Genomic DNA, 26962 nt, shown 5'->3' on the forward strand with positions numbered 1-26962 from the left:
CCCCCACTTCCTGTCTGTCCTGCACTGATTCTGGCTGGCAGGGGGTGAGGTGGCTGTAGAGGGGGAAATCAGGGGTGGAGGGAGGATCATAAATGTAGCGTTTGTTCTCTGCCCTGCTCGGGACCTTGTTTGGATGAGTGATTGACAGGTTAGGGAGGTAGATAGGGCGTTGGGAGATGCGGGGTTAGTGGGACCGGTGTGTTTGTTTAAGGAGAGGTGACAGCAGGAGGAAAGGGGTGAACTGCTCTGCTCAAGCCCTGTATGTACAAAGGTATTATATAAAGGCTACATTATTAGTTACAATTACTTTAAAAATATCTTTTTCTAGTAAAATGTCCAAAAAAGTGGAAATCAAGAAACGTAGATCTCACAAACAGTGTTCTCACTGCACGGGGTGCAGCAGGTAGTTCTAGTCCTCAAGATAAGGTGAGTGATCTTTCTCTCAATGTCTGTGTGGGATTCCTCTTCACCTTCTGGTTTCCTCCCATGTCCCAAAAACATGCTAGTAGGTTGATTGGATTAAATTGGATAATTTAATAGCCCGGAAGTGTTAATGAGTGTGTGAATAAGTATGTGCATGGTGCCCTACAGTTTTGTTCTTGTTCCCGGTGTTCCCAGTATAGCCTTGAGGATAAATTTGTTACTTTCTTTTGATAAGAAATAAAATAAAATGTTGCATTTTCAACAAACAGACCCCTAATACACAATGAGTTTCATGACTGAAATAATAAGTCCTTATGATTCCACAGCAAAGAGGAGATAGAAGGTACTCATGTATGATGTAACACACTCCGATCAGCCATAAAAACTATTAAAACCACCTAGGATTTTTTCCCTTGTGCCACCAGTGCAGCTCTGGTCCTGCAGGGCGTGGCTCATTAGGGCCTCTCGGGGCGTGCTGGCACCAAGATGTTGGCCTTCGAGGATCAGACTTGTTTGCCCAGGGCATCCCATGGGTTCTTGATCGGATGGGGATCTGGGGAGTTTGTAGTTCGGGTCAGTGGCGTGGGGCTCTTCGCCTGCTTGGCCCCGTGTGTGGCGGGCTGTGGCGGGCTGTGTGTTCTGGTGTCTTTCTGTCGTGGCTAGCATTGCCTTTTTTTGCCAGCTGTGCTGCATTGGCTTTTCTGTGGGATTGGACCAATTTACTGGGATATGATTGATTATCATAGTGTTAAGTGTTCATGTGTTCATGTTATGGCTGATCATGTGTACTACAGCAACCTGACATAAATTAACCAAATATAAATAAGTAAATTAACCAGACCTTTTGACACGATTTGAATGTTGTTATTTGAACTACTGATGGGTCGTTCATGAATGATTCGTTCTTTTTTAACAAATCTTTAACGTGACTCAGAAGAATGAGTAGTCTCGAAGAGTGATTCGTTCATTTTCTACTGGGCGCGTATGCGCAAATCACCGCAAAACCTCTGTAGGTTATGTACAGGAAACAGAATTGAGCGATTCTTTCTCAATGACTCTTCTACTCCGAGTCGTTCGTTCTTTTGTCACATTACTCCCATAGACGCTATGCAGTGCAGTACACAGGAAACAGAATCGAACAGTTCTCAACAAATCTTCAAGTCCCGAGTCGGACGTTCTTTTGTCACGTGACTCCCATAGACGCTTTGCGGTGCAATAGATTCACAAGAACGAATGACTCAGACTATAAGATATGAGGTGAGCTACTTATTCTTCTTATTATTAAATGTCTATAGCTGCATTGTAATATTTTCATTACTGGAACTAAATTTGTGTATGTGGACGTATTGGGGGTCTATTTATTGAAAATGCAACATTTTATTTTATTTTTTTATCAAAAGAACGAAATGAACTAAATGACTTAAAAACAGATTCGTTCATTTTGATGAACGAGATTCAAAGAACCGAGTCACTAAAATGATTAAAAGTTCTCATCACTAGTTTTTACAACTAATGCTAGGTAGCTAACATGGGCCTACTTGACAGGATTTCTGAAAAGAAAGGATTACTTGAGAGCATTTCTGAAAAAAAAACATTAGCTAACACTAGCAAGCTAGCTAGTCTTGGCTAGTGTGACAGGACATATTCATTGATGTTTTTTCATTTTCTCTGTTGATGCTGGCTAAATGGCTAACAAGAGCGAAACATTGCAGTCTTTCTCATAGTCATAAAACATGTTTTCATTTTGTTTACTTTTAATATTGACTTGCTAGTTAACATGGGCTAGTTGGATAAAACGTCTGTGAGGATTCCTAAAGCATAGTACATCAATGATTAATACAATCTTCAGAGCTAATGATAGCATGATGGCTACTAGAAGCTGAGGTGACTTTAATTAGCATTCATAATTATCATCTTTACTGCTAACACAAACTTTAAGCTAATGTCACAGACTATGTCTCTGAACACAGGATGAAAAGACTACTAAAACGAGACAGGGTGGAAGAGAAAGGTTGATGTCCTTACCAAGCTTGAGGTCTTTGCACTCAAGCACTTTGTATTCATGGCTTTAACTTTTATGTGCGTCCGTTTAGGAGAAGCTAAAATAAGCTACACAGGTGCATGTGGGTTTATAATATGGCTCCCCGTTTGGTCCATGCGTGCCCGGGAGCCCCCAATTTTCTTGTGTTTGTTTAAGGAAGTTTGAGTCGGGCCACATTCGAAATGCCCTTTAATGACATGCGGTAATGTAAACACCTCAGCCTGGAAGAAGTATTTTTCCACCGAATTAAAAGCATGTAAATCCTTCCCGCTAATTGTTGCGTAAATATTTTTTGTAGTATTTTTCTAATAGCCCTTATTCATCATGTGTCAGTGAAAGCCGTGTAACAATATTTTGCCATAGCAAAGGCCCGTCCTCAAGCTTATAGCATTTCTTTTATAAATCAAGTGTTTTTAATCAATTTTAACATTTTTCTCTGTGGTAATAAGGCCAGCTAATGGTCGTTCCTCTTAATGAGCGTCAGCTCCACAGAGACCGGATTTTACAGTGGCAGTAAATCTGCTCGGCTGGCATGGCTTTGATTTGGGATTGATGATGTCGGCGTGAAATCTGAATGAACGTTAAAGACAAACACTCATTCACACGGAAATTGCTCACGCTTCCCATTTTCTCTACTTTGCTTTGGAGTTTTTTTGTGAATGAAAGAGCGGCTGTACCATGGATGTAGATAAACTGAAAGTAGAGTAATGCAGAATGGGCTGAGATAGGGTGTGTGCGTGTCTGTGTGAGTCAGTGTGTATACAGTATATGTCATATCCTCTATCATCTCATATCTAATGAATGCCCATATCCCACAGTGGGTGAATAAAGCACATTATAATCATGGCGTTTCCTGACGTGTGTTTACTTCCTGCTTCTTTGATGCCCACCCACTGGTTGCCTGTGGATGAAGGTGGCGTCTCTGAGACTCGTATTTTGCGTGCCCCGTGCTGATTCAGTAGAGTAAACTTAACTCAGTTGGAGGTCATGGAGAAGAGCTTGGGGCATGGTGATGTGTGACGAAAAGTTAAGGTGGGGGATTCCCTTTTACCAGGCAGCCGATGCATACAAAAACACACTGGACACACACACGGCATCTCTGTGTTAGTTTAACTGCTGCTACCGTACAGGGACTGTGGTTGCCTGGCCGGCAGGTAGCGGACTTTTTCACTTAGAGCTCTGTTGCTCTGGACTAATCCACTCCAGATGAGGCAGCGAAACGATCCTTTCTATTTCAACTTCATTACAGCTGGGATGTGTCCCAGTGAGGCCTGCGAGCTCTCACATAACTCTCACACTTAGCTGAGGTTATGTACCTGTGTTTGATGCATAGCACAGCGTGTTTATAGGTATAGCAATCTTGCTTATATGCAGAGATAAAGAACGTTGGAAAATTCTCACAGAATTGAGTAACTGTTGATGAGTGTCGTGAATATCTGGAGCACTTTAATATGACCATTTGATAAAAAAAAAAAAAAGAATAATATGAACATAATGTCCCACTTGGCTCAGTGATTGTAAATAGGTAAAATTTGTATCAATAGCCATTGCCAAACAGCAGCTATACATACATGTTGATTTAGATCCATCCAGAGGCAACAGTAGCATGAAAAAACATACATAATTTGTGAGGGTGTGATAGGCACTTGTTTTTGGCATTGTAGGCATGCATCAGTGTTTTAAATCTGATGTGGGCAGCTATAGGAAGCTAGTGGACAGAGCATAGCAATGGGGTGGTGTAGGAGGTTAAAAACAAGTCATACAGCTGCATTTTTTATTAAATATTAGGTTATGTTTGCCAAGTGTATATCGTCATATAGTACTGTGCACAAGTCTTGAACCAGCCCTCATTTCTTAACCTTTTATTTTTACTTGAGAAATAGTTCACCAGGCTTCCTGGAGGCCTTTTTGGCTCTCATTTTTGGTAAGGTTTTGGCTCTCATTTTCAGTCCAGTTCCTGTATCTGAGCAGTTTCAGAGAAATGATTTTTGTTTGTTAAGCCACACAATGACCTATGAATCAATAAAAAGCATGAAAAGCATCCAACATGAACCAGTGAGAAACAGGTGCAGATGGTGACAGATGATCAGGCGGGTGATTAGAAAACCGGTGATGCTGAATGCTGTGTGGTTGGAACAGACGAGAGGGGAAATTAGGTTGCTGTTGAGGTTGTTTCATAAACAGCAAAAACATAAATTTTTTAATTGTATCTTTAGGTAACAGTACAACATTTGTTCCTATTTCTTTAATTTAATATGAAGAAATATGGGATGGCTCAAGACTTTTGCACAATACTGTATTTAGAGAGCTTTTTATTCCAAGACTTTTGCCACAGACCCCAACCCAGATACACTTTATTAATTTGTAGAGCAGCATATAAGTAACATATTGGCTTTTTCATCATTCAGGGACAAACCTTTCCGTAGTATGTAGTATCATTTTGCACACTGACCAGGTGGATAAGATAATAACTATAGTAACTCATAAATTATAACTGTAAGAGCAACAACAATAGTAGATTAAGGTCTTTTCTGATGAGCTGTGTGTCTCATCTATCTCTCCTTCCGTCTCAGCATCCGAGCCTAATCTGAAGGTGCGCTCACGGCTGAAGCAGAAGGTTTCTGAGAGAAGAAGTGGCCCTATCCAGCGCCGCAGAGACGGCAGTGTGCTTGTCACACCACCCAAGAAACGCCCTCTGGAGCTCAGTGGTGAGGAGGTTCAGATACTGTAAAATCTTCTTAAAACAACACACACGTAGGCTATTGTACAGTACATATAGATGACATTACGGAGAGCAAGAAAACCAGTTTACTGTACTGCTCGATTCTATACAAAGTATACTGGCGCAATGAAATTGTCAATTTAACCGTATGAAATCCTCACTATGCATGCGGAACTCAACTATTATAGTATTACTGAATTCAGATTTTTCCTTTCTGAGCAAGGATTTACAATATTTTAGCAGTAAAATGTTACTATCCTGTTCCTCTTCACACAGACTCATCAGCCAATGACAGCTCTCCCAGCTCTGGTCCCAGCTCTCCCATTGGCTTATGCAGCAATGAGAATGGCACAACCTTCCAGGCGAGCTCTTCTCAAATCGAGGTACTGACTGAAACCTTGTGTCACTTGTTGCAACACCAGCTTGCGTGCTTTGTCACTGTAAACTCCACAGGTTAACCTCTACATTGCTTTAGCACGCAATGTGTTGTTTATGCATATTGGCTAGAGGCTGAGTGCTCAGCTAATGATCCATTGTTTTGGAGCGACTGTGAAAGCATGGTGAAAGAGCGAGTGTGTGTCCTCATAACTGTGTACTGTTAAACACACAGCATCGTAAACATCGCTATTAAACACTCGTTTTGCATCTCAGTGTGATTACATCAGAGCCCAGAGCGCAGGCATCTGCTTTTCCTCTAGCACACACACACACACACACACATTCTCTCTCTCTCTCTCTTTCACTCATTCTCTCTACAATTTTTCTTTCCATGTCTTCTTTCCTTTATGTCTTTCAACATTTTTCTATTTAACTCTATTTTACCCTCTTTCATTATTTCTTTTTCTTTGTCTTTTATCTATCTTCCCCTTCCCTTGTCTGGACTTCTTTGTCCATCTCTTACTCTACCTATTTCTCATTCTACCTCTCCCTCTCTTTTTGTTTCTCACATCATCTGTCATTTTTATCATTTATTACTCATCATTTATGCTACTTTTTCTCTCTCTCACTCTTCCTTTCTCCCTCTACCTCTTTCCTCCATCTCATGCTCTCTTTTTTTGTTCTCACTCCATCTTTCACTTTCTCACTCTAGCTCACTCTGCTTTCGTTCTTTTTCTCACTCCGACTCTCTTTCTCTTCCATTGCTGTTTTAATCTATCTCTCTATGTTTCTTTATTTCTTCTCTCGTCATCCTCCCTTTATTCTCTTGTTCATTCTGTCATTCCCATCTTTTCCTCTTCCTCCTGCCTTCTTTTTTTCTAATACCCTCTCTCTGTCTATTTTCCTCTGTTAGATGCACGTGTAGAGCGCGTTCTGTGCATGCATTTGTGAGAATGTTTCAACACACATGCCGAAGTTTGTGTGTCTGAGTACTGTATGTGTGTGTTTGTAAGTGTGTGTGAATGTGGGCGTGATTATGTTTAGCTCAGAACGTTGTGAGTGACAGGTCCTTTCCGCTCTGTGCTGCGGTTTCTGGTCTAATAGCTGGTTGGGGGCTTAGGGGAATGAGGGGGGACCTTCGGGGGGGTGGCAGTTCTGTGAAGTTCTGCCCAAGCATTTCCTCATCGGGCTGCGGGCCAGCACACGGGGCAGAGAACGACCCCCGGACACAATGGAGTTCTTTCTGCGGCTCATCTTCACACGCGGCCCCCCCAGAGACGGCCTGTTTGTGTTTGTCTGCCATAATTCTGCAGTGAAACGCAAGGAGGGACGGCCCTGTGACAGGGAGTGCGAAAGTGGGTGTGTGTATATGTTTAAGGCTTAATTGCTATCCCAGCCGCTGGGATCAGTAGACCTCCCAGGCTGCTGCTCACACTCTTGTGCATATAAACACACATATATATACATACTTATAAACAGACTTTTGGTATGATATTGACACAACCACAGTCATTCCACAGAGCTTCCTGTTTGCTTAATGGTGCTCTGGCATGAGCTTTTGTTACATTAAACTTTCTATTTTAATCCCCAGGGGTTTAATAAAAAGGTGAAACCCAAGAGACAGGGCGTGTATGTGCATATAGTATACAAGTTGTCCAATTCATTTGAAACTTGATTTATAGTTTTCATAAAAAAAATGCTGTAGTATAGCATAACATCACAGTGGCATTACGCTTTAGTAATATCACATGGGGACATTTGTGAGTTAAGAAGCTTAGAATATAGATTTATTATTAACTTTATGACTTTAAAATTTCAGATATTCCACTGTCACTAATATATATGCCATAATTTTTACTGTATTTAGCCAGGAATCTGTGTAAATTCTGCTATTTTTTATTTGAATCATCTTAATAAAAGAATGTTATTTATTTTAAACATTAATTTAAACATTCTAAGCATTTTAGAATTTTCCTATATGTGCCATATTTGTACAAGTTAAATTTTATGTAGTGTTCATCATCAAATATTAAGAAAATTAGTCTTATTATCAGGAAATATAAAATGATTAATAAAAAAAATCAGCATTTTTTTCATTCATTCATTTTCTATACAGCTAATCATGTATAGAGGGTTGCAGGAAGTCTAGAGCCTTTCCCAGGAAACTTCAGGCACAAGGTGGTATATACCCTGGTAAAGGGTGCCAATTCATCTCAAGGCACACATGCCCACACCACACACTCATTCACATACTGTACTAAGGGCAATTTGGGGACACCAATTAGTCTTCAGCATGTCTTTGTGGGAGGAAACTGCAGTACTTGAAGGAAATCCACTAAGCACGAGAAGAACATGCAAAAGTTATGCACACATACTCGAGGCAGGAATCGAACCCAATCAAAGCCCAAAACAAAAAAAACCCAAAATAAATAAAAAAAAAAAACAAGAGAGACACCAAAGACTTGCGGTCTACTTTTCCCGTAATTTCTTGACATATACACTGTTAAATTGTTATATTTAATAAGAAAGTATGATGTCCAACTTTATTCTAAAACTGCACGCTTACTATATAGTGCACTATTTAGGGAAGTTTTTTTATGGCACCGTGTCTTATGGTACAGTTAAGAATACTATCATGAACTCCTAAATCACATCTAAATGTGTTTAAACAGATTTATACAAGCAGGTACGGAAGACCCATGATGCGCTATTCCAGACAAACATGCATTCTAAAAAAGGAGGCAATAAATAACGTGCATACAGTGGAATGACAGAAGGATCATTTATTTAGAACATTTTGGAAATAAGTGCCTATGCGACTCCATATTTTGTCCTCAAAAAATATCATTTTAAGAGTAAATTCCAGTATTGATCTTCTTATGAATATCTTTTCTCTTTTTTATTTCTCTTTTTCTCTCTCTCTCTCTTTCACACACACACACACACACACACATACACGCATACAGGGGACCTGGTCTGGATGAACAGGCTAATTTTGAACAGGCTGTCTGACCACACTGTCTAAATCTACCACACATATAGTGTTTCCTTATCCGAGGCCATGATAGGGAAAGTTCCTTTATGGAAAGGTGTGAAACATTAGATCATTCCAAACATACACTCCAGCCTCAGATACTGATAAAGCCGTTTAAATCGTCTACTGCAGGAAAACTGCGTTCATAAATTGTTATGCTATTTTAAACGACGACGTAACTGTGAATAATAAGCTGCAATCTGAGTTAAAAAGAAATCAGCCCCAGCTCTTATCTTCATATCATTTTACTTACAAAACTAAATGCAAAAAAAAGACAGTTTGCTTTTTTTTTAAGAGATGGAGGGCTTCGAACTGTTTATACCAGCCAGTCCTGAATATTAGTACTTATGTGCATAACCGTATCTTCCTCTCTCTTTATGTTTCTCTGTTGCAGAAGTATTTACCCCAGGGGGGAATTATCAAGGCAGACGGCTCTCTCGCTCTGTTGAACCTCTACACGTCACCTTCTCTTCCTAACCTCACCTTAGGCCTCCACTCTGGGCCTTCACCAATCAGTGTGAGTTATCTTCATTCCTCTCTGCGAAAGACAATAAGTCGGGATGAGATAATCAGAGACCCATCATCGTAAATCGGCGCTCAGAGATTTAGACCTTAATGTATCTGCTATCTTGAGACATTAATTGTCCTGTCATTGATTTACCTGTGTTTATCTGATATTGTCGCTGAGTAAATCTGACCACATATGGTTCCCATTACTGTGGAGCTATTGAAAATATCCTCAGCATTCACCACATTCAGATATTGTAAATGCACCGTTAGCATCAAATAGGAAACATGTTTAGCATTACTTGTTAGCATCAACAGAGCCGATGTGTACTTAGCAATTGATATAGATCCTAAACCAATTGGTAAACAAGGTCACCACAAACCCTAAGAGGATTTTTACATTGACATGCAGCACTTATGAGGTATGTGGTTATAGTGAAAGGTTCATGGCAAAAGTCTGCTTATAAGCCTAACATTGCAAAAATGTCTAAGATGTATACTGTATATGGATTTCGGATCTTCTTCCTGCAAGGCTGCATGGAGTGAATTTTGTCTTGGGGAATAGTTCTCCAGACTTCCTGAAGGACTTTTTTGGCTCTGATTTTCAGTCCAGTCCCTGCACTTGACCAGGTTCAGAGGAATGCATTTTGAATCATTATAAATATATAAACATCTAACTTAAGGAATCAACCAGTGAGAACCAGAAGCAGATGATGGCAGATGATCAGGTCGGTGATCAGTATACTGGTGATGCTGAATGAATCCTGAGTGGTTGCAAAAGACAAGAGGGGCAATGATGTTGATGTTGGGGCTACTACATAAACAACTAATTTTGTATTTTTAGGACCTGCAGGGCCCATTTCTTTAATTTAATCAACATCAGTTGATATAATTTAATATGGAGAAATGAGGGGACTTAGGAGTTTGGCACAGTACTGTAAATTCCAAATCTCCCCAACGTGTGTGTTAAATTCCCCTCAGATAATGTGTTTTTACCTTTATTTCACTCTTCCTCCAAATGCACTGTTTCAGTGTGAGTAAATGAGCTACTGCTGAGCCACAGAACAGCAGAGCAGAGGAACAAACCGGGGAAGGGGGTCTTCTTGTATGAGGTCACTATAGGGAAACATCTAATTGACTTGTTTAAGGACAAGAGGCAGAGAATGTTTTTTTTTTCCCCTTATATTTTTCATTGCACATATTTTGCATAGGTCCCCTTAAAAAAACTATGTTGTAAGGTGGTGGTCTAGACAGCTGACCTCATCTCAGACAGTTCCACTAAAGAAAAATAGCACAACCTCAGCGGCCGTGAACTGCACACGTAATTTTAGTATCCTAAATAGAGTGCTCATAAAATAAACTTAAGCATGTACGTAACCTGACTCTGAACACAAGGAACTTTTCCCCGGTAAATATTATTAAATATGCCAACTCTGAACACTCTTAATGTGTGCTGACCAGTGCATGACAGTTCTGTTGGTGTGTCGATTTGTTCTGTTCAGTTGGGCTTTGTAAAAGTGTTTGGACCCTTGAAGGTTATTATAAGGGCTGGAATTTACTGCATGTATTATAGCTTCCTAGAAAAAGATGAAAGATTTACAATAGTTAGCTTGTGTGTATTGGGGGATTGATGCCTCTTGGTTTAGGATTGTTGAGATGCATACATTTATTTTTCACTTCCGGTGTTTGTGGTTAATTAATTTCACACAAAAATGAGTGCCAGAAGTAACCGGAAGGCTTTTCTTTTACACGGTTACCCTGGGTTCGCATTAGGGATCTAGACCGAATTTATTAAAAGCTGCCCAATGACAATGTCTGGTACTGAAAGTGTTCATCTTTGTTGTCTTTATCGTTTTATTTCTGTATACAGGGTAATGGGGGAGTAGAGCATAACCCACGGGACTTACTATAGGGCACAAGGCAGTGTAAACTCGCTAGGCACACACACATGCATGGTCATTCAGACACAACAGACAATTGGGAAACACCAGTTAAACTACTCTGAATATCTTTCGACTGTTGGAGGAAACCGGAGCATCGGGAGGAAATTCACCAAACACCGGGAGAACATGCAAACTCTAACCCTGACCCCGGAGGTGCGAGGCGACAGTGCTTACCCCTAAGCCAACGTGCTGCCTGCTAAAAGTCCTATACAAATAAAATGAATAAAAAAACTATATTTCTAGTTCCCTCTAGAATTGAACTGCTACCACTCTGTTCTTCCCTCTATGTCCATAATTGTTACAATGTAGTAAAATTCAGAATGTGTCGAGAAACAGGACCCTTTGCACTGGAACAGATATGAATAGGTTGTCTTAGAAAAAAGACAAGGTATCTGAAGGCAGTATTTTTAGGAGTAAGTGATCCACCGGGCCCCTTCTATTTCTGGAGAAAGCAAGAAATGCCGTATGAGGAATTCTCCTTCTGGGACAGAAATGAATATGACCAGAAACATTCTCCTTAGAGAGAAGCATGCTCCTGTTTTTGGTGCAAGGTGAACAGGACTGCTGAGATAGTATGTTATATTTGAGAAAAGAGGAAGAGAGGGAGAGAGATAGAGACACAGTGAGATATTCAAATAGATATACAGAAGGAAAGAGAGAATAACAGAGAAAAAAAGACACATGTTGTTAGTATTCGTTTTTTTTTCCGCCTTTGCTTTAGCTTCATGCAGACACAGCTACGGGGGGTTTTGCCCTCTGACCTAGAGGCTTTCGAGCTTTGTGCGTAAATAGGGAGAGTGAGTTTTGGGTTTCAGGGTGCGCTCTTTATCGCCTCATTCATCACAGCCTGATAAAACCGTAAGGAAACTGGGCCCTGTAACTGCCCCTCATAAATATGCACTGCCAGGTTTTAGATTTCAGGTTAGCCACTTGTTATGCAACTCGTGTGCACGCATGAATGCTTTGAACTTGTTTTATGCTCAAGGTCCATTTTTTTGGCTACCAAACATAATGTACTTTAGCAGCAGGATTTTAGAGCACACATCATTCTGAGCATTTTTATTGTGAACTGTTGCTCAAACACGAGCTGATAAGTTGCACATACAATTCAGAGCTCATTTCATGATGTACTGACAGGCAATAACATGGAGTACTGATTGATATACTGTACTGTATATCATGTAGATACGTAGTAATATAGTAAAGAACTTTTTTTCTAATTCTGGTATTAAATGGCATCAAGAAAGATAAAAGTATCATTCGGCTTAACAGATAAATATAAAAAATATGGGTACTATAATATAACTAGCTATATTATTTGATGTTCTTAGACAAAAAATAAGATGCTTTGATAGTGACATTTCATTTTAATTAATCATACTCTCAATAATATGTTTAAAATAAAAAAAAAAGTGATTTTGGTGAAAAATACGCCTCTTTCACACAAAAATCACACTATAAAGGGCTAAGAAGCCCTTCTTCAACATGCTGCATTCCTTTGCATTTGGTTATTTATACAGAACCAACAAATACTGGTGTTAAGCCGTCTCAGCGTGTGCTCTGGCGATCCGCTATTAGAGTGGGTGTGATGGTTAACCATACAGCATTGGCGTCTAGAGCGCTGTATAAAACGTGTCAGAAATGCACCCCATATTACTGCTTTTTTGTAACAACACATGCAGGTTGGATGAGCGATGCGTACACATTTAAAATCATTTAGAAAACTCAGAGCTCTGCAAACTGTTAATGAGGTGCGTACAGTAACTGCACTAAAAAGCCGTCTTCCTTTAAGTCACGCCTTTGCACTCTAAGACTGGCTTCTATTTTTTTTAGCTCTGGCAGCCTAACCAGTAATGTAGAAGGCTGGTGTTGTCTGAAAAATTTACACCGCATCTCTTAATGCTCGAAGGCCAGTGCTTTCAAGTTGTGTTTAGAAAAATTTAAGCATTTAAAAATTAAACTGTGTACTGTTGTTTAAATCGCCTGATAGCGTCACACACATCACTTCTCTCAGGATTTCAGACCCCCATTCGTCTCAGATTGTTAAATCTGACACTGACCCCCAATTCCACCTCTTTTCATTTAAAACAGAACGGCTAGGGTTATAAAATATGTTCAAACTTCTGCTGATTAAATATAATAAATTGCCATATAAAGTCTGTAGATGTTTGTTAAAGATATTATTAATTCATTTTTTTTTCAAATAATACTTTTTAATAATCTCCTCGTTGTGGTTGAGCTATACATATGATCAATTCATGGGTTCAGAATGTCTCCAGCTTTCATATCCACACCCTTCTTCTTACTCTCTCTCTCTCTCTCTCTCTCTCTCTGTCTGTTGGTCATCCTGCAGCCTAATTCAGCAGGAAAGGAGCGAGCATGTGAGGTGAGCTCGATGTCTGCCGCCTCAAGGGAGCCGAAAGTGAACACTAGCCATCAGGCTTTGCTGCAGCACCTGTTATTGAAAGAGCAGACCAGACAGCAGAAGATGCTCTCATCTGGTAAGTTTCTATTACAAAGTGTACGCGTGGTACTGTGTATTCTAAACACTACCTACTTCATGCATATGATTCAATAATTGACATTTAAGAAATCTCTTACTCACCACTATATTTCTTATTTCTTATATATCATTATACACTGATCACCAATGATATTATAACCAACTAGGTTTTGGTTAAAATAGCAAATTCCAAACTGAGTCAGCTTCGTAATTCATTTCATGAATGTTTGTTTTTTTAATCCATATACCAAATAAACATGCCAAATATCAAGTGTGTTGGTCAAGAGTACAGTATAGGGTGAAAACAGCAGGGTGCGCTGTTATAGGAAAATCATCAGTACCGGTTTGTTTTGGTGTAACGAGCATTCTCCTTTAATGGCATGCCTGGGAGTGATTTTTTCCTTTTATATCTCCGCAATCTTAAAAAATACAATTTCTTTTCATTAAAGAATGGCATATTTGCTTACCCTAGACAGGGTCACAGAAAGCCTTTTGAACAAGGGCACAAGTGCACACACACACACACACACACACACTCACACACTAAATCACACACTCACACACTGAATCACACACTATGGGCAATTTTGTAAGTCTAATTAGCCTAATCTGCATGTCTTTGGTACGTGTGAGAAAACCATGCACACACAGGTGAGGCTGGAATTGAACCCTCGACTATGGAGGTGCGAGGCCACAGGCATGGGCGGACTGGAACCAAACAGTGGCCCTGGACTTCCTGGCCCACAGCAGCCCACATCATAATACATTGGCTCATTAATGTAGAGAAACATTTTTAACACCAGTTACTAGTATAAAAATATAATACAGTACAGAATTCAATGCTATTTAAACATATTATTTGAAGTATCACTGAACATATATTGGTCCATATCATTAAAACAAAGAAACAAAGGAAAGAACATCAAGACAAACAACATATACATCTATAAAGACAATATTTTAAAAAGAATGGCAATAAAACTGAACAGGTAAGCTGAAATAAAATCAGTAGCAGCAGTAGCTTACGCTAGTAAACTAGTGGCTTATTTTAATTATTATGGTAGTCAATATTAATTCGAAACAATGCTGAGAAACGTTATTTTGAATGAATATAGACTTCCATAATAATAACTAGCACGAGTTACTGCTGCTACTGATTTTATTCCAGCTTACATGTTCAGTTTGATTCTTTTCACTCGGCTCTGGTAGATCAGGGGAGAGGTGTTGGTCATCATCAGCAGACACTGGTTCATCATCACTGACCTGCTTTCACTGATGAGTGGTATATCTTACACTGCATCACGATGATACCACCTGCAAAATGTTCATGATATCTCACAAAAAAAGGCCAATTTCTCTTTTCCCCATAAAGTGTTTAGGTGTAGTTTCACCCATACAAGTGTCACAAATATGCAAAGAAAAAAAATCAGAAAGGGGCAAATACTTTTTCATGGCACTGCACATGTAGTCAGATTGTTCCATTGGGGTGAAACTGTGCCAGGTGGAGGTATAGCACTTTCAAAATCATACTAACTTTGCACTGATCTGAATAACTTTAAATGATGAATTCAAGATTTAAACAATAATAGACAATGCACAGAATATTTTCTAACCGCCTGTAAATGTTACATTTTGGCAGTATTGTCTTGTATCTTTTGAATTAATTAAATAAATAAATCAGAGCGGAACTGGAACTTTCTTTCACGCCAAAGCCATAATCTGTTCATTTGAAGCATTTCACAGAATTTACCTATAAAGCTTTTTTCTTCTTTTCGCCTAACTTTAAGCTCCATCTTTTCATTCATGGAAATTATTGTTAGTTTGCTCAGAGAAATTCGCTGCATCGAGAAAGGATCAATATATCTCCCTCCGTAAATTAAAAGTGAAGGGGTCGGGTGTTCTTTCAGAACACGGCTTCTATTTTTTTTAGCTCTGGCAGCCTAACAAGTAATGTAGTCTGCCACTATGCTCCTCAAAAGGAGCCAGAGAAATTACCAAAGAAATGATAACATATTTAAAGGAGGACATTAATATAAAAATTTTATTTGCCTTATAGCCAGCATTATTGTCAGAGCAGCTGCTGCAAAAAAAATCACCACTTTTTGACCAATCAGAATTGAGGAATTTAACAACACTGTTTTAGTAACAAAGCTCTCCTGAAGCACAATAGTAAAATTATGAGGATGTTATAATTAAAAGTTATTTTTATCATAGCGAAATCATGGCAGATTCATGGTTTAGTTTGGTAACCATAGTTACACAAAAGTAAAGGTAAAAAAATCAATTTTCATTTTCTCTTTGTCCCACTATCCCTGTCTGCTTCTAGGCAGTGTCTCAGTCCTCCCCCAGTCTCCTCTGGTGATGAAGGAGCGTTCGGGAGGAGGCTCTCGTCCCAGGCTGCCTCGGCACCGGCCTCTGAACCGGACCCAGTCAGCGCCGCTACCCCAAAGCACACTGGCTCAACTCGTCCTTCAGCAGCAGCACCACAACTTTGTAGAGAAACAGAAGCAATACCACCAGCAGGTCCACATCAACCAGGTACCTCAGTTAGCATTAACCCTGAGATTTCACTCAAACCATGGTCTTTTCATAGTGGCATTTGGTTGGAGCTGTTTGAGTGCGTGCGGTCTGGAAAAGCACTAACTTTGCAGTACTGTAGCTTGTCGTGACAGAAGTGTGACAGTCTGGAGTGGCACCCTGAGTCAGCCATATTATAATGCTGCATGCCTGTGGGTTACCACAGTGAATTTTAAAAGGAAAACAAAGTAAGGGGCCTGGTAGAAACATTTAATGTACGTGATCAGAATTGGGAATTAAAGATTATACATCATGATCGCAGGGCAGATTTTATGTTTGAGTGGGGCAGACCTGAGTAGTCACATCTAGGTGCTTTTTCAGCCTTGCCACTGAAGCATTTCCTTTAGAAAGGGCACAGCTGGTTTGGGTAGGGATGTGTGGTGGGGCTGGTATTCTACAAAAGCACACATAAGTATAGTTATTGTTTATTTATTTTTTTTAAACCAAAATAAACCAGTTGATGGACAGTCCTATAAATCTCATACTGTAGGTTTCTTTTTATAGTTCCACTTATTCCACTTTAGAATGTCAGCTAATATCGGGTTCCAGAGTTAAATCCTGAATAGTGTTAAATCAAACGCTAGTGCACTAGGGTGCACGTTTCACACACCAAGTACTGCATTTGATCAGGGGTTAGAGAGGGATTTTGGATTCAGGTTGTGTCAGTAGCTAGTTTGTAGATTGCCTCAGACGTAAATAGAACAACACAGACGGTTCAGAGACAATTTGGAACGAAGCAATTATTCAGAAGACACATTGTTTAAGGAGACGTATCTTTTTCAAGACGTATCTTTTCTTGCTGAAAGTGTTTCCGTCGTCGGTATTAAATGTGCGTTTTTGTCAGGCAGCTACTCTCTTCTCTTTCTAGTACTGCTGACCCTACAGATCTACTTTCACTCATACTGCAACTGAAAGTTAGTGTAATTAATTGTGATGTAGATATAGATATACTGCAGTTAAACATACCTGCTGTCACCGTCTGTTATCACCACTCGTGCAATCAGATTACCCAGTCCAGACTAATTGTTGCATAATTACTGGTTAAACACAGGCTAAACTAACATTTTGTCTAACAAGGCATTTTTTATATTAATTGTTTGTCCTGAAAGATAAGGTGGAACATTTTCGTATGCATTTTGTTTTCGTGTGAGTCACAGGTGAGGTTTTTTACAGTGGGTGAAAAAAAGTTTCAATGATAAATATGACATTATGTCACTAGTTTAAAAAGCTTCATGCCGACATACTGTAAGGTCACATAATAATAGTAAATTGCAGCGCAGATTCAACTGACCGTAGTCATTTAATATAATGGTTACAGCGTTAGCACTACTCTGTGTGTGTGTGTGTGAGAATGTAGAAGGTGAGTTAATGAGCCCTCAGGTTAAGTGGCTCCTGATGGCCTTTTTATAAGAACTCAGGGCTCGTAAAGGGACGGCGAATTAAAGGCCTCTTGCTGCTGCCTAAACGCGACAGGAAGTGGATAAATCTTGGCAGGATGTTTACACTGGGGCCACACTAACAGACTAACAGGGCTTCACCTTTTCTTCTCGTTCTTCTCTTTCATTTTACCCTTAATTTCTTTCCCCCTTTTTTACTTTCTTACCTTTGAATTCTGTGCTTCTCTCCTCGTCCTGTGTCGATCTTACTTCCATTCATACATTCTGCTGTAGTAAACATTTCTTCTTAAATACATACAGTATGTGTTGATTTTCTCAATCTTTTTCCTCTCAGTCTATACCACAGCTCATCAGTTTTATTCTCTCTCTCTCTCTCTCTCTCTCTCTCTCTCTCGCTTCCCCTCCTCCTTCTCCCCCCTTACCCCTGAGCCTGGTACCTCAGTTTCATTTCCTGAATGCCTGAGAGAAAAGCTGCCAACACTCTCATACTATACATGTTTAATTTATCTTTTCTTGTAAAAAGAGCACAAGCGACTGAATTCTCCCGTCTCATTTGCCTCAGGATCATGTTAAAAGCATTCCGTCTCTTAGACACACAACCAGCCTAAATGATGAAAACCACCAAAAAACCCACTGGAACTTAGATATATATTTGTCTGAAATTAAATGAGGTTTGTAAAATGTTAAAGTGAATTACGTTTATGTTAAACTCTGGTGAAGCTTAAGGTTAAAGATTATGTTAAAACTAATGATTATACATTATGAATTTTTACAGTTCTACAATAACAATAACATGGTTTTTTTTGAACGGTTAATTAACAGCACCTCAGATTAGAGCCCATAAGAGCATGAGTGCAGACATCTCAATAATAACTGTTTAAAGAAGATTATTGTACACCTTCAAGATTATACACGCTTGTTTAAAAGTTAGTACCCCTAGTTTATTTACTCTATGTGTTTTTGTGTGAAAACATGATAAAAATCATCCAATTGTGGCAGATCTTAGTTTTAGGCAAATACAACTTCAGACGGAAAACATATAACCTTTTTCACCCTGCCGTATAATAGTAGTGAATCTTGTGGTGAATACATACTGTATACCTTAAAGTTCATATTTTTACCATTTAATATCTTAAAATTGTAATTCTCAGATTAAATATGCGGTACTATCACTAGGTCTGTATTTAAATTTCAAACCCTATTTTCCTAATTGTATAGTGAACTGTGTAGGTTTGATAATACTATGTGGTTATATCCTATGCAGTGAACCTCTACAGGGTTGCGTATAAAGTGATTAGGACTAATATTGTTGAAAGGATTTATATCTGACTTAAATCAATTTTTTTTATTGGTTAGTTCATACAGAAAGGTGTGAAGCTTCAAGGTTCACAATAAAATGCATCATATCATATATATCATTTGCCATTTCCGATTTCTTAATTAAAATAAATGATCGATTCTGGTCACAACCGTCATACACAAGGACTTGTTTGTCAGAGGCTCCCCATGGATTAATGAGTTAAAAGCTGTTTATCTGATGGTATGATTTTTTTTTTAAATAAGGAAATATTTATTTATTGTCATAAGGAGAGTTTTTGTGTCTGTGGGAGTATTTCTCTTATTAATTATTAAGGGAGAAACAAGGCTGGTTATGGAACGAGCGGTTTTAACATATAATGTAACTATTCATTTATAATAAATGCCAAAAAAATATCCAAAATTGCTGTGGAAAACTTTTTGATGCTATTCCTGGAAAATCATTCTGTGCCATGTCATTAATTATTTTTATACAAGTTATTTTTTTTTACCTACTGTAGTGTTAGTGCTCATCTTTTTTTTTTCATGTGGATGTGTAAAATTATACTTTATATAATACTTTATATTAAAATATCTTTAGGTTTTTATATAAGAGTTTACTTCAGACAAAGGATTTTATTGGACACAAAGCACATTTTTTATTTGTATATGCACATAATTTGTATAATTATAATATTTTCACGGAGGTCTTTATTTTCTTAGCTGGATCCTTTTGTTACTCTTACAAGAAGAAATAATTATCAATATCTGTGCTTTGGTGTTTGTGAGAAAACTTTATCTTGGTCTGTACTGTATGTACTGTAGATGCTGTCGCAATCCATCGAGCAGCTGAGAAACCCCAGCGCTCACCTGGAGGAGGACGAAGAGCCAAGAGGCCTGGAGCTCACTCTGCCCCCTGCTGGAGTCATCCGGAGCCACAGCAGCAGCAGCAGCAACAACAGCATTCAGTTTGAGAGCAGCAGCCAGATCGAGACCTCTAGTGCCCCGGCCAGCGTGATCAGGGTGAAAGAAGAACCGTTGGATCCCGAGAGCAGGATGGAGGAAGGAGGAAGAGACGGAGGTGTACCAGATGGAAGGCATGAGAGAAAAGAAAGAGGAGAAGAACCAATGACGGGGGTCAAGTCTGAACAGAATGTAGAAAGTATGACTGAGACAGATGTCTGAGAAAGAGATGAAGAAAAGAAGAAAGAACCAGAGTGAGTCAGAGAGAAGGATATAAAGAGAGGTTGAATACAGTAAAAAGTTTCAGAGAAAAAGGAAAAATAAAGAAAAAGAGAAAGAAGAGAGAATGTAGTAATATGATTGCAGGAGAGTAAAAACACAATTTCGTCTCAATACAGGGCTCTCAATTTATTCTTTTCTTCACATATTCATGTTTTCTATTTTTTTTCTAATAATTAATATCATTAATTACGAGGAAGAAGAGCTACACATTGTAGAATTTTTTAAAATATGGTTATATTGACTATATTTGTAAATGTTTCAGCACTAAAACCCACAGATCAGTCATGACATTAAAACGCAAAACCCAATATTGTGCCAACAAGGCACTTCTGGCCCCTTCGGGCATGACTCCTCAAAACCTCTTCTGCTGTGGTGTCTGGCACCTGGGCGGCGCCACCATCGATCAGACGTATTTGTCTGGCGCATATCGTAGATGTTTGATCAGAATGAGATTGGAATTTGGAGGCGGGATCAACCTTGACTTCTTTGCCTGCTAAGACCCACACACCGCAAGCTGTGATGCACTGAGTGTTCTGATGGCTTTTTTTTTTTTTTTTTTAACACAGCCAGCATTAAAGTTTGTGTTACATTGGCTTTTCTATGGATCAGACCAGACAGGCTTTTGGTCCCAGCAGGCTTAAGTGAGCCTTAGTCGCCATGATTCTGCCACCAGTTTACTGGTAAATGTTTGATAATCAGTGTTATTTAATTCATCTGGCAGTGCTGTTAGTTTTGTGGCTCATGGTTGTATATTAAAATAAAAGCTTGCAATAAAAAAAAAAAGCAAACCTAAAATTCGCACAATTAGTAAATTAGAAATACACCACTATATATAAACAAAGTCTAAAACAAATATATCAATACCATATATGTGACGCATATCTCTATGTGTCATAAGCAACGAATGCGGAATGCTGTACTTTCAAAAGGACTTATCTGGGAATGTTAAGAATGCAGCAAGAACTTTTTATTATATATCAGGAAGAAAACTAAAACTTGCAAGAACTTTAAAGTGTTTCATCCAAACATTTTTCTTCAGTTGGTGTTGCAACGATTGTGGCAAATGGCTCTCCAACACATCGCTCCAAAACCTCCAGTAAGAGTTCAATTAAGTTGAGATCTGATCATTTTGAAGGCCGTGGCACAAGATTCACATCAATATCATCCTAATCAAACTTGACAGTGAGTCCTTGTCCTTTCCTTGTGGATGTGGAATCCAGGAAGTGATCATGAGGATGGACAAGAAGCTAGAAAGTACTTTGTATTGATTTGTAGTGAGCCTTTTACTAATGAGATAAGTGGAGCCAAGCCATGGCATTGACGAGAAGTAAATTCCCCGCAGCATGCCGGTGGTGGAGGATGTGGATTGATTTGGTGAACTGTGTGGAAAGACTGTGCCAAGCTGTTGTTGGTGACTTTGTATGTAAGCTGACTGCCTTAATTCGTTTCTTCTACATTGTTCTCCCTGATATCGATGAAATATTTCTTAAGACTGTCTTCTTTTTGTTGTCAAGAAAAGGTAGTTGAACTTATGAAAAATATTTGACTCTGGCGGACCTTGGAGAGTAATCTTTTCTGCATCACCATGTGTTGATGTGTGATGCTAACTATCTCTGTGACATTTCTGTTCCTTCAGCTAAAACAGTTTCAGCAAATTTGTAAGGAAGTTTCAAAATGTTGATTAAAAACTTTTTTTTTTTTTTTTTAAAGTTTGTAAAATTGAAGGAGAAAATGTTTTGCCACCCTGACTATATTTGCTGGGATGCCGGTTATGCCATCTTACTGTGATCTCTCTCCCTCTCTCTCTTTCTTTCTCTCTCTCTCTCTCTCTCTCTCTTTTTGAGTGACACTGATACACACACGACAGTCTACCACTGATTTGTGCTGTTCTTTTCTCTCTTTCATGTGTATATTTCTGTGTATAATATCGAAAAGCCATGACCTCCACGATTTTGTTTTTACCCGCCAGGATCATCGGCGTCTGTGTAAAAACTCCATGATAGTGAGCTTTTCTGTTTGTAAATGTATATATTAGAACTGGGATGAGTGTTTTTTCTTCTCCTTTTGCTGATCTTTATTTAGTCCCTTGTGCTGTCCAACATAAAGTGTGCATTCTGCCACGTTTGCCTTGAAAGTGAACCACCAAACCTTCAAGTTCATTTGAGTGATCTTTCTTACATTCTACAAATCTTGATGTTTATTCATCTGAACACTGGGACTATTTGTTAAAAACTGTAAATTTTTCATTTATTATTATTATTATTATTATTATTATTATTATTATTATTATTATTATTATTATCCTGTGTAGTTTAATTAAACTTCTCATCCATCAGTTGAATGCTGGCGTGTACATGTGTTACTATCTGGTTCAATTTCTTAGAATAAAAGAGGTTTCGGTGGTTTTTAACCAAATATTGATTTTTAAATATTATTTCATACTTGTTGAGTGAAATAAAATAAACAAGATGTGAGAACTGCAAACCCCCTCACAAGTCCACAACCCTACGAAATGTGAAACAAAAAAACATTTACAACTCCTAATGATCTGGAGACTGCAAGTTCAACTCCTTCTCATGCCATGGCCAGCTGTGGCCGGGTTTCCAAGAGTTTGGTAGGAGAGAGATGAATCTTGGGTTAAAATCCCTAAAATAATATAACAATAAAATTCAAAGACTAAGCTCAGTATTGTGTGGGACCCCTCTGCCACACAGGCAGTTATGATCCACTAGGGGCATCACTCCACAAGACCTCTGTGGGTGTGCTGTGGCACTTTAGTGGCAGCTTCTTTGGGTGCTGTGGGTTCCAGGGTGGTTCTATCACACTTTTTTGTTCGGTGTATCTCATGGATGCCCATTTGTATTGAGATCTGGGGAATTTGGAAGGCGGGTCAACATTCTTGAACTCTGATCTAGCTAAGCGCTATATGCAGCAGGCTGCGATGCACTGGGTGTTCTGATACCTTTCTATCACAGACAGCATTGACTTTATCAGCAAATTTGTGCTACATGGGTTTTTCTGTTGGAATGGAACCAGATGAAGCAGTCTTTGGTCTCCAAAAGCATAGACGATCCTTGTTTGCCCATGATCCTTAATTAGTTTGGTGTTAGTTTTTAAATGGTGTGTTCCAATTTTATGATTTACAGCCCAAGGCTGGAAATGCTTGAATATTACTTAACTTTTCATCATTAGTCAAAACCTGTTGTAGTCAAACAGAACAAGAATTTTCGATAATTGTTTTGTCAACAGCACTATTTGCCCACATCTGGTTGCACCCATGATTGAGTAGTGTTGCTCAGACTAGTGTGAGAGTGCAAACAAGCCACCCAGTCCTCCCCAAAAGTACAGCTGATCTGCTCAGCTGGGATTCAAACTCACAATCTCCAGATGAGATGGCAAAAGCTTTTCTGTTCATGGATGTGCCAAGATTGAACAGCCAGTTCAAAGCAAAATAAAAACATTCTTAAACTTTCAATGTTTTTGTCAGAAACAAACCTGCAGCATTAAACTGACCGATCAGTCTCAGCACGTGTGCGGACTCGTGAGTGGTGCAAGAGAAACGTGTTCGGCTTATCTGGCTACTGTTAGTTTCTGCTGTTGACAAAACAGTGATCTAAAACTTTAACCCATGTTGTGTTTAACAAAAGTTCTTTTTTGACAAAAAAAAGTAAGTAACGTAAATAAAACTATTTAAGTTGCCTGAGCTTACAGTAAATTGACTGTAAGCTCAGGTCAATTGAGTCAAAATATTAAGGCGATGTGATGCAATAGATTTTTGAGTTTCTCAAAAATCTATTGCATCACATCGCCTTAATATTTTGAGTTTCCTCAATGTATTTTTTTTTTACTTACATTGTACAGATGTTCATCATAACTGGTTTGGTTCACGTCAAGTTCAGTACCAAGAAGAATTGTTATTATAAAGTCATGCACTCCATTTTTGTCATCAAGAAATCATTTTTAAAAACGAAATAAATAAAAATTAAAGCAATATTAATTGTAAACATGTCTGTATGCGTGGAGTTGCAGGTTCTTCTCGTGCTTGGCTGGAACCCCTTCTCATGCCCTCAGTTCTTTGGGATAGGCTCCAGGCCCCTCAGGGATCCTGTACAGAACAAGAGGTATAGAAAACAAGTGAGAAAGAGAGAGAGTACATCCACATATTATAATCCATGAATAAGTGATACGCTTCCCTGCTTAACAATATTTTTCCTCCTGGATTGTTTGACCAATAACAAGAAGCAGAGCCTTTGGCCTTAAATTCTGTTTATTCTGATATTAAGTTCATAAATTAAAGCTGTTTCTACAGCTTAACACTTAATCTACTCAAACCCAGATTATGACATTATTGCTGGTTCAGGGTCGAGGGGTGAGAGGGGTGTGAGGGCTTGTTATCCCTGTAAACACCAGGTCACATAAACACGAGGCCGAGAACAGCGTAGAGCACTGATTCTGTAGCAGTTCTTTTTTTAATTGAATTTTCAATTCTCAGTGTTAAAGGTTGTGTCTATATGTGTGCTCCCTGATCCTTACTCAGCTCAAATAAATGCCCGGGATCGAGACATGTCAGGTCCAGCACTGGGTCTGGCTTCAGTCTTGACCTCATTTCTTTTCCTCTGACACGTTTCCCACAACCCTTCACATCCCTGAGCCTCGCTGGCGAACGTTGCGTTAACCCTCTGTGCTTTGCCAGCACTCAGGGATCGGGTTAACTCTTTGAAGTGGGGCTTAGCTCAGCTCTGGCATCTCCCCGGCTGTGAACGGTAGAACGTCCCTGATGCAAATATACGATTGCTAGATCACAGAGCACAGAAGCCATCTGATATGTGATTGTAGGTCCTTTGTGTATTCCAGGTTTAAACAAAAACCTCTGTCATGTAACCCTAAATGAATATTGTCATGGTTATTTTATATATATATATATATATATATATATATATATATATATATATATATATATATATATATATATAATTTTCTTTTGATAAAGAGCCAGTTTTAAATTTGCTAATTTTGGTCATTTCCCCAGCGAAATGACTGATATTTACATATAAACAAGGTTATTTCAAATGCACGATGTTCTATATGTATAGAAATAATAAATGTTTTCAGAATTCAGTTAAACAACTAAATAACTGGTAATAAACTCAACAGAGAAAGACCTTTTAAAACCACATCATGGTCTTTTTTATTTTCTCATTCCTAATACCTAAAAGCGTCATGTTACCATGTAGTGGTTAGCCCTTGGGGTCTGTGTGTGTGTGGAGTTGGCATGTTTTCCCTATTCTTGGTGGGTTCAGGTAGTCCAATTTTCTTCCAAAATCCTAAAACATGCAGATTAGGTTAATTTCCAATTTGTCCATAGTGTGTGAATGGGTGTGTGCGTGTGTATATGTCATGAACCAGTGTAATAAAGGGATGTAAAGAACTCTATTTGTAAAAAAAAAAAAAAAGACGGAAATCTACGGTAGGTAAAGAGTCATCGGCACCAACAGGAATAGTGCTCATGCATAAGAATAAAATAACTCTAATAGAGCAATATTACCTTTCTCTTACACTGAAGTTTTCTTAAGGTACAAGAATGGTACTGTATCTGTTTTTACTCTTTAATATTACTCTTGTGAAGTGAAGTTACTTTCTGTGAGTATGTAACATAGAAATAGAAAACAGAACATAGAAGTTGATTAAAGATGGTCTAGGTTGCACTGAGCCGGTATTGTTCTTGGATGAAGGTTATGGTAGTATCTAACAGTATAAAACCCAAGTTGCTCCACTGAATGGCTATTCAAGAAAGAATGAAAGGAATGAAGTGTCACAAAAGTGATGATGCTTAAGTGGTTAAATCGTTTTTCACCAAAATTCCAAACAGAACCTTATAACACCATGGTCATGTTTTTTTTTTCTCTTCAATCCACTTACATATACCACGTTGTAGTATTTAACAACATCATATTTCTCAGACTTTTCCGGTTTAAACCCATTAAACTACTGCTCATGGATTGCACATTACCGCTCTTTGCTTTTCTGTAAAGTTGGTGGTCTGATATGATCCATTTGCTGCCATATTACTCTTTTACGCCTTGGAAAATGATGTGGTCAGGCCTCCCTTTAACTGTGCACTTCCAGATTTAGCCAAGAAGCCCATGGGCCCTCTGCAAACGAAGGTGAACCCCGACTGTAAAGAGCTTAGGAAGCACTTCGGAACCGAGGGATTATCCTCGCCTCAATTAGACAGAGGGAACGGAAATTATCCCCAACTCAATTAGCATGGTTTTCCCTTCTCCCTTTGGATTGTGGTATTCACCTTCAGCCTCTAAGGGGTTTCTCGTTTGCACAGACGATAGCCAAGGAGGTGGTCCACCTGGACCACACTTTAGCAGCTGTGAAAGCAAAAGCATTGCTCCACAAACCGCTGCTTCAAGCTAACGTCGTGAAAGGGTTTCTGCAGAACCAGCTCTGACAGTGATACATATTGCATTTTATTTCATATAAATTTTTTTTCTTTTTTAGAAATGTAGCATTGTTGGTTTTGGGAAATGTGAATTGTGGTAACGCTGATAACTTCCCGTGCCACGTGGACTGTTTCTCTGGGATAATATACTGGAAAATCAAGCCGAGTGCCAAAGATTGCATACCATTAGGATGAAAAGTAGATGACGATGATGACAACATGATTTATACTAGCGCAGTGGATTATTCTGAATTCTGATCAGTCAGAAGGTGTTGATTAGTTTCTCTTACAGCAGCTCTGACAGTAGCGTTGGCTGCCAGGTTCCAAACCTAGCAAAATTGTACATGGGGATGTAGAATGGACACGCTCCGTAAACGTTCTGCGGGGTTAAAAAACTTGTCAAGCACCTGTTGCGTGCTCAATAGTAATATGCATGCCTTGCCGA

At 38.9% G+C, this 26962-nt stretch overlaps 1 protein-coding gene across 3 annotated transcripts in view; it reads left to right on the plus strand.

The window, feature by feature from the left end:
- LOC128519249 (histone deacetylase 9-B) overlaps positions 1-22078 on the plus strand; it is a 47797-nt gene extending 25719 nt beyond the window's left edge. For all 3 annotated transcript variants that reach the window (XM_053492911.1, XM_053492909.1, XM_053492910.1), the window contains 6 exons: positions 5038-5172; positions 5463-5569; positions 8993-9115; positions 13402-13549; positions 15878-16089; positions 19647-22078. In XM_053492911.1, the coding sequence (XP_053348886.1) occupies positions 5038-5172; positions 5463-5569; positions 8993-9115; positions 13402-13549; positions 15878-16089; positions 19647-20006 (1085 nt within the window). In that variant the 3' untranslated portion in view covers positions 20007-22078. The remainder of the gene's footprint in view (positions 1-5037; positions 5173-5462; positions 5570-8992; positions 9116-13401; positions 13550-15877; positions 16090-19646) is intronic.
- The last annotated feature ends 4884 nt before the right edge of the window (positions 22079-26962 follow it).

Source organism: Clarias gariepinus, chromosome 3 (assembly GCF_024256425.1).
Source record: "Clarias gariepinus isolate MV-2021 ecotype Netherlands chromosome 3, CGAR_prim_01v2, whole genome shotgun sequence".
NCBI classification, from domain to species: domain Eukaryota; kingdom Metazoa; phylum Chordata; class Actinopteri; order Siluriformes; family Clariidae; genus Clarias; species Clarias gariepinus.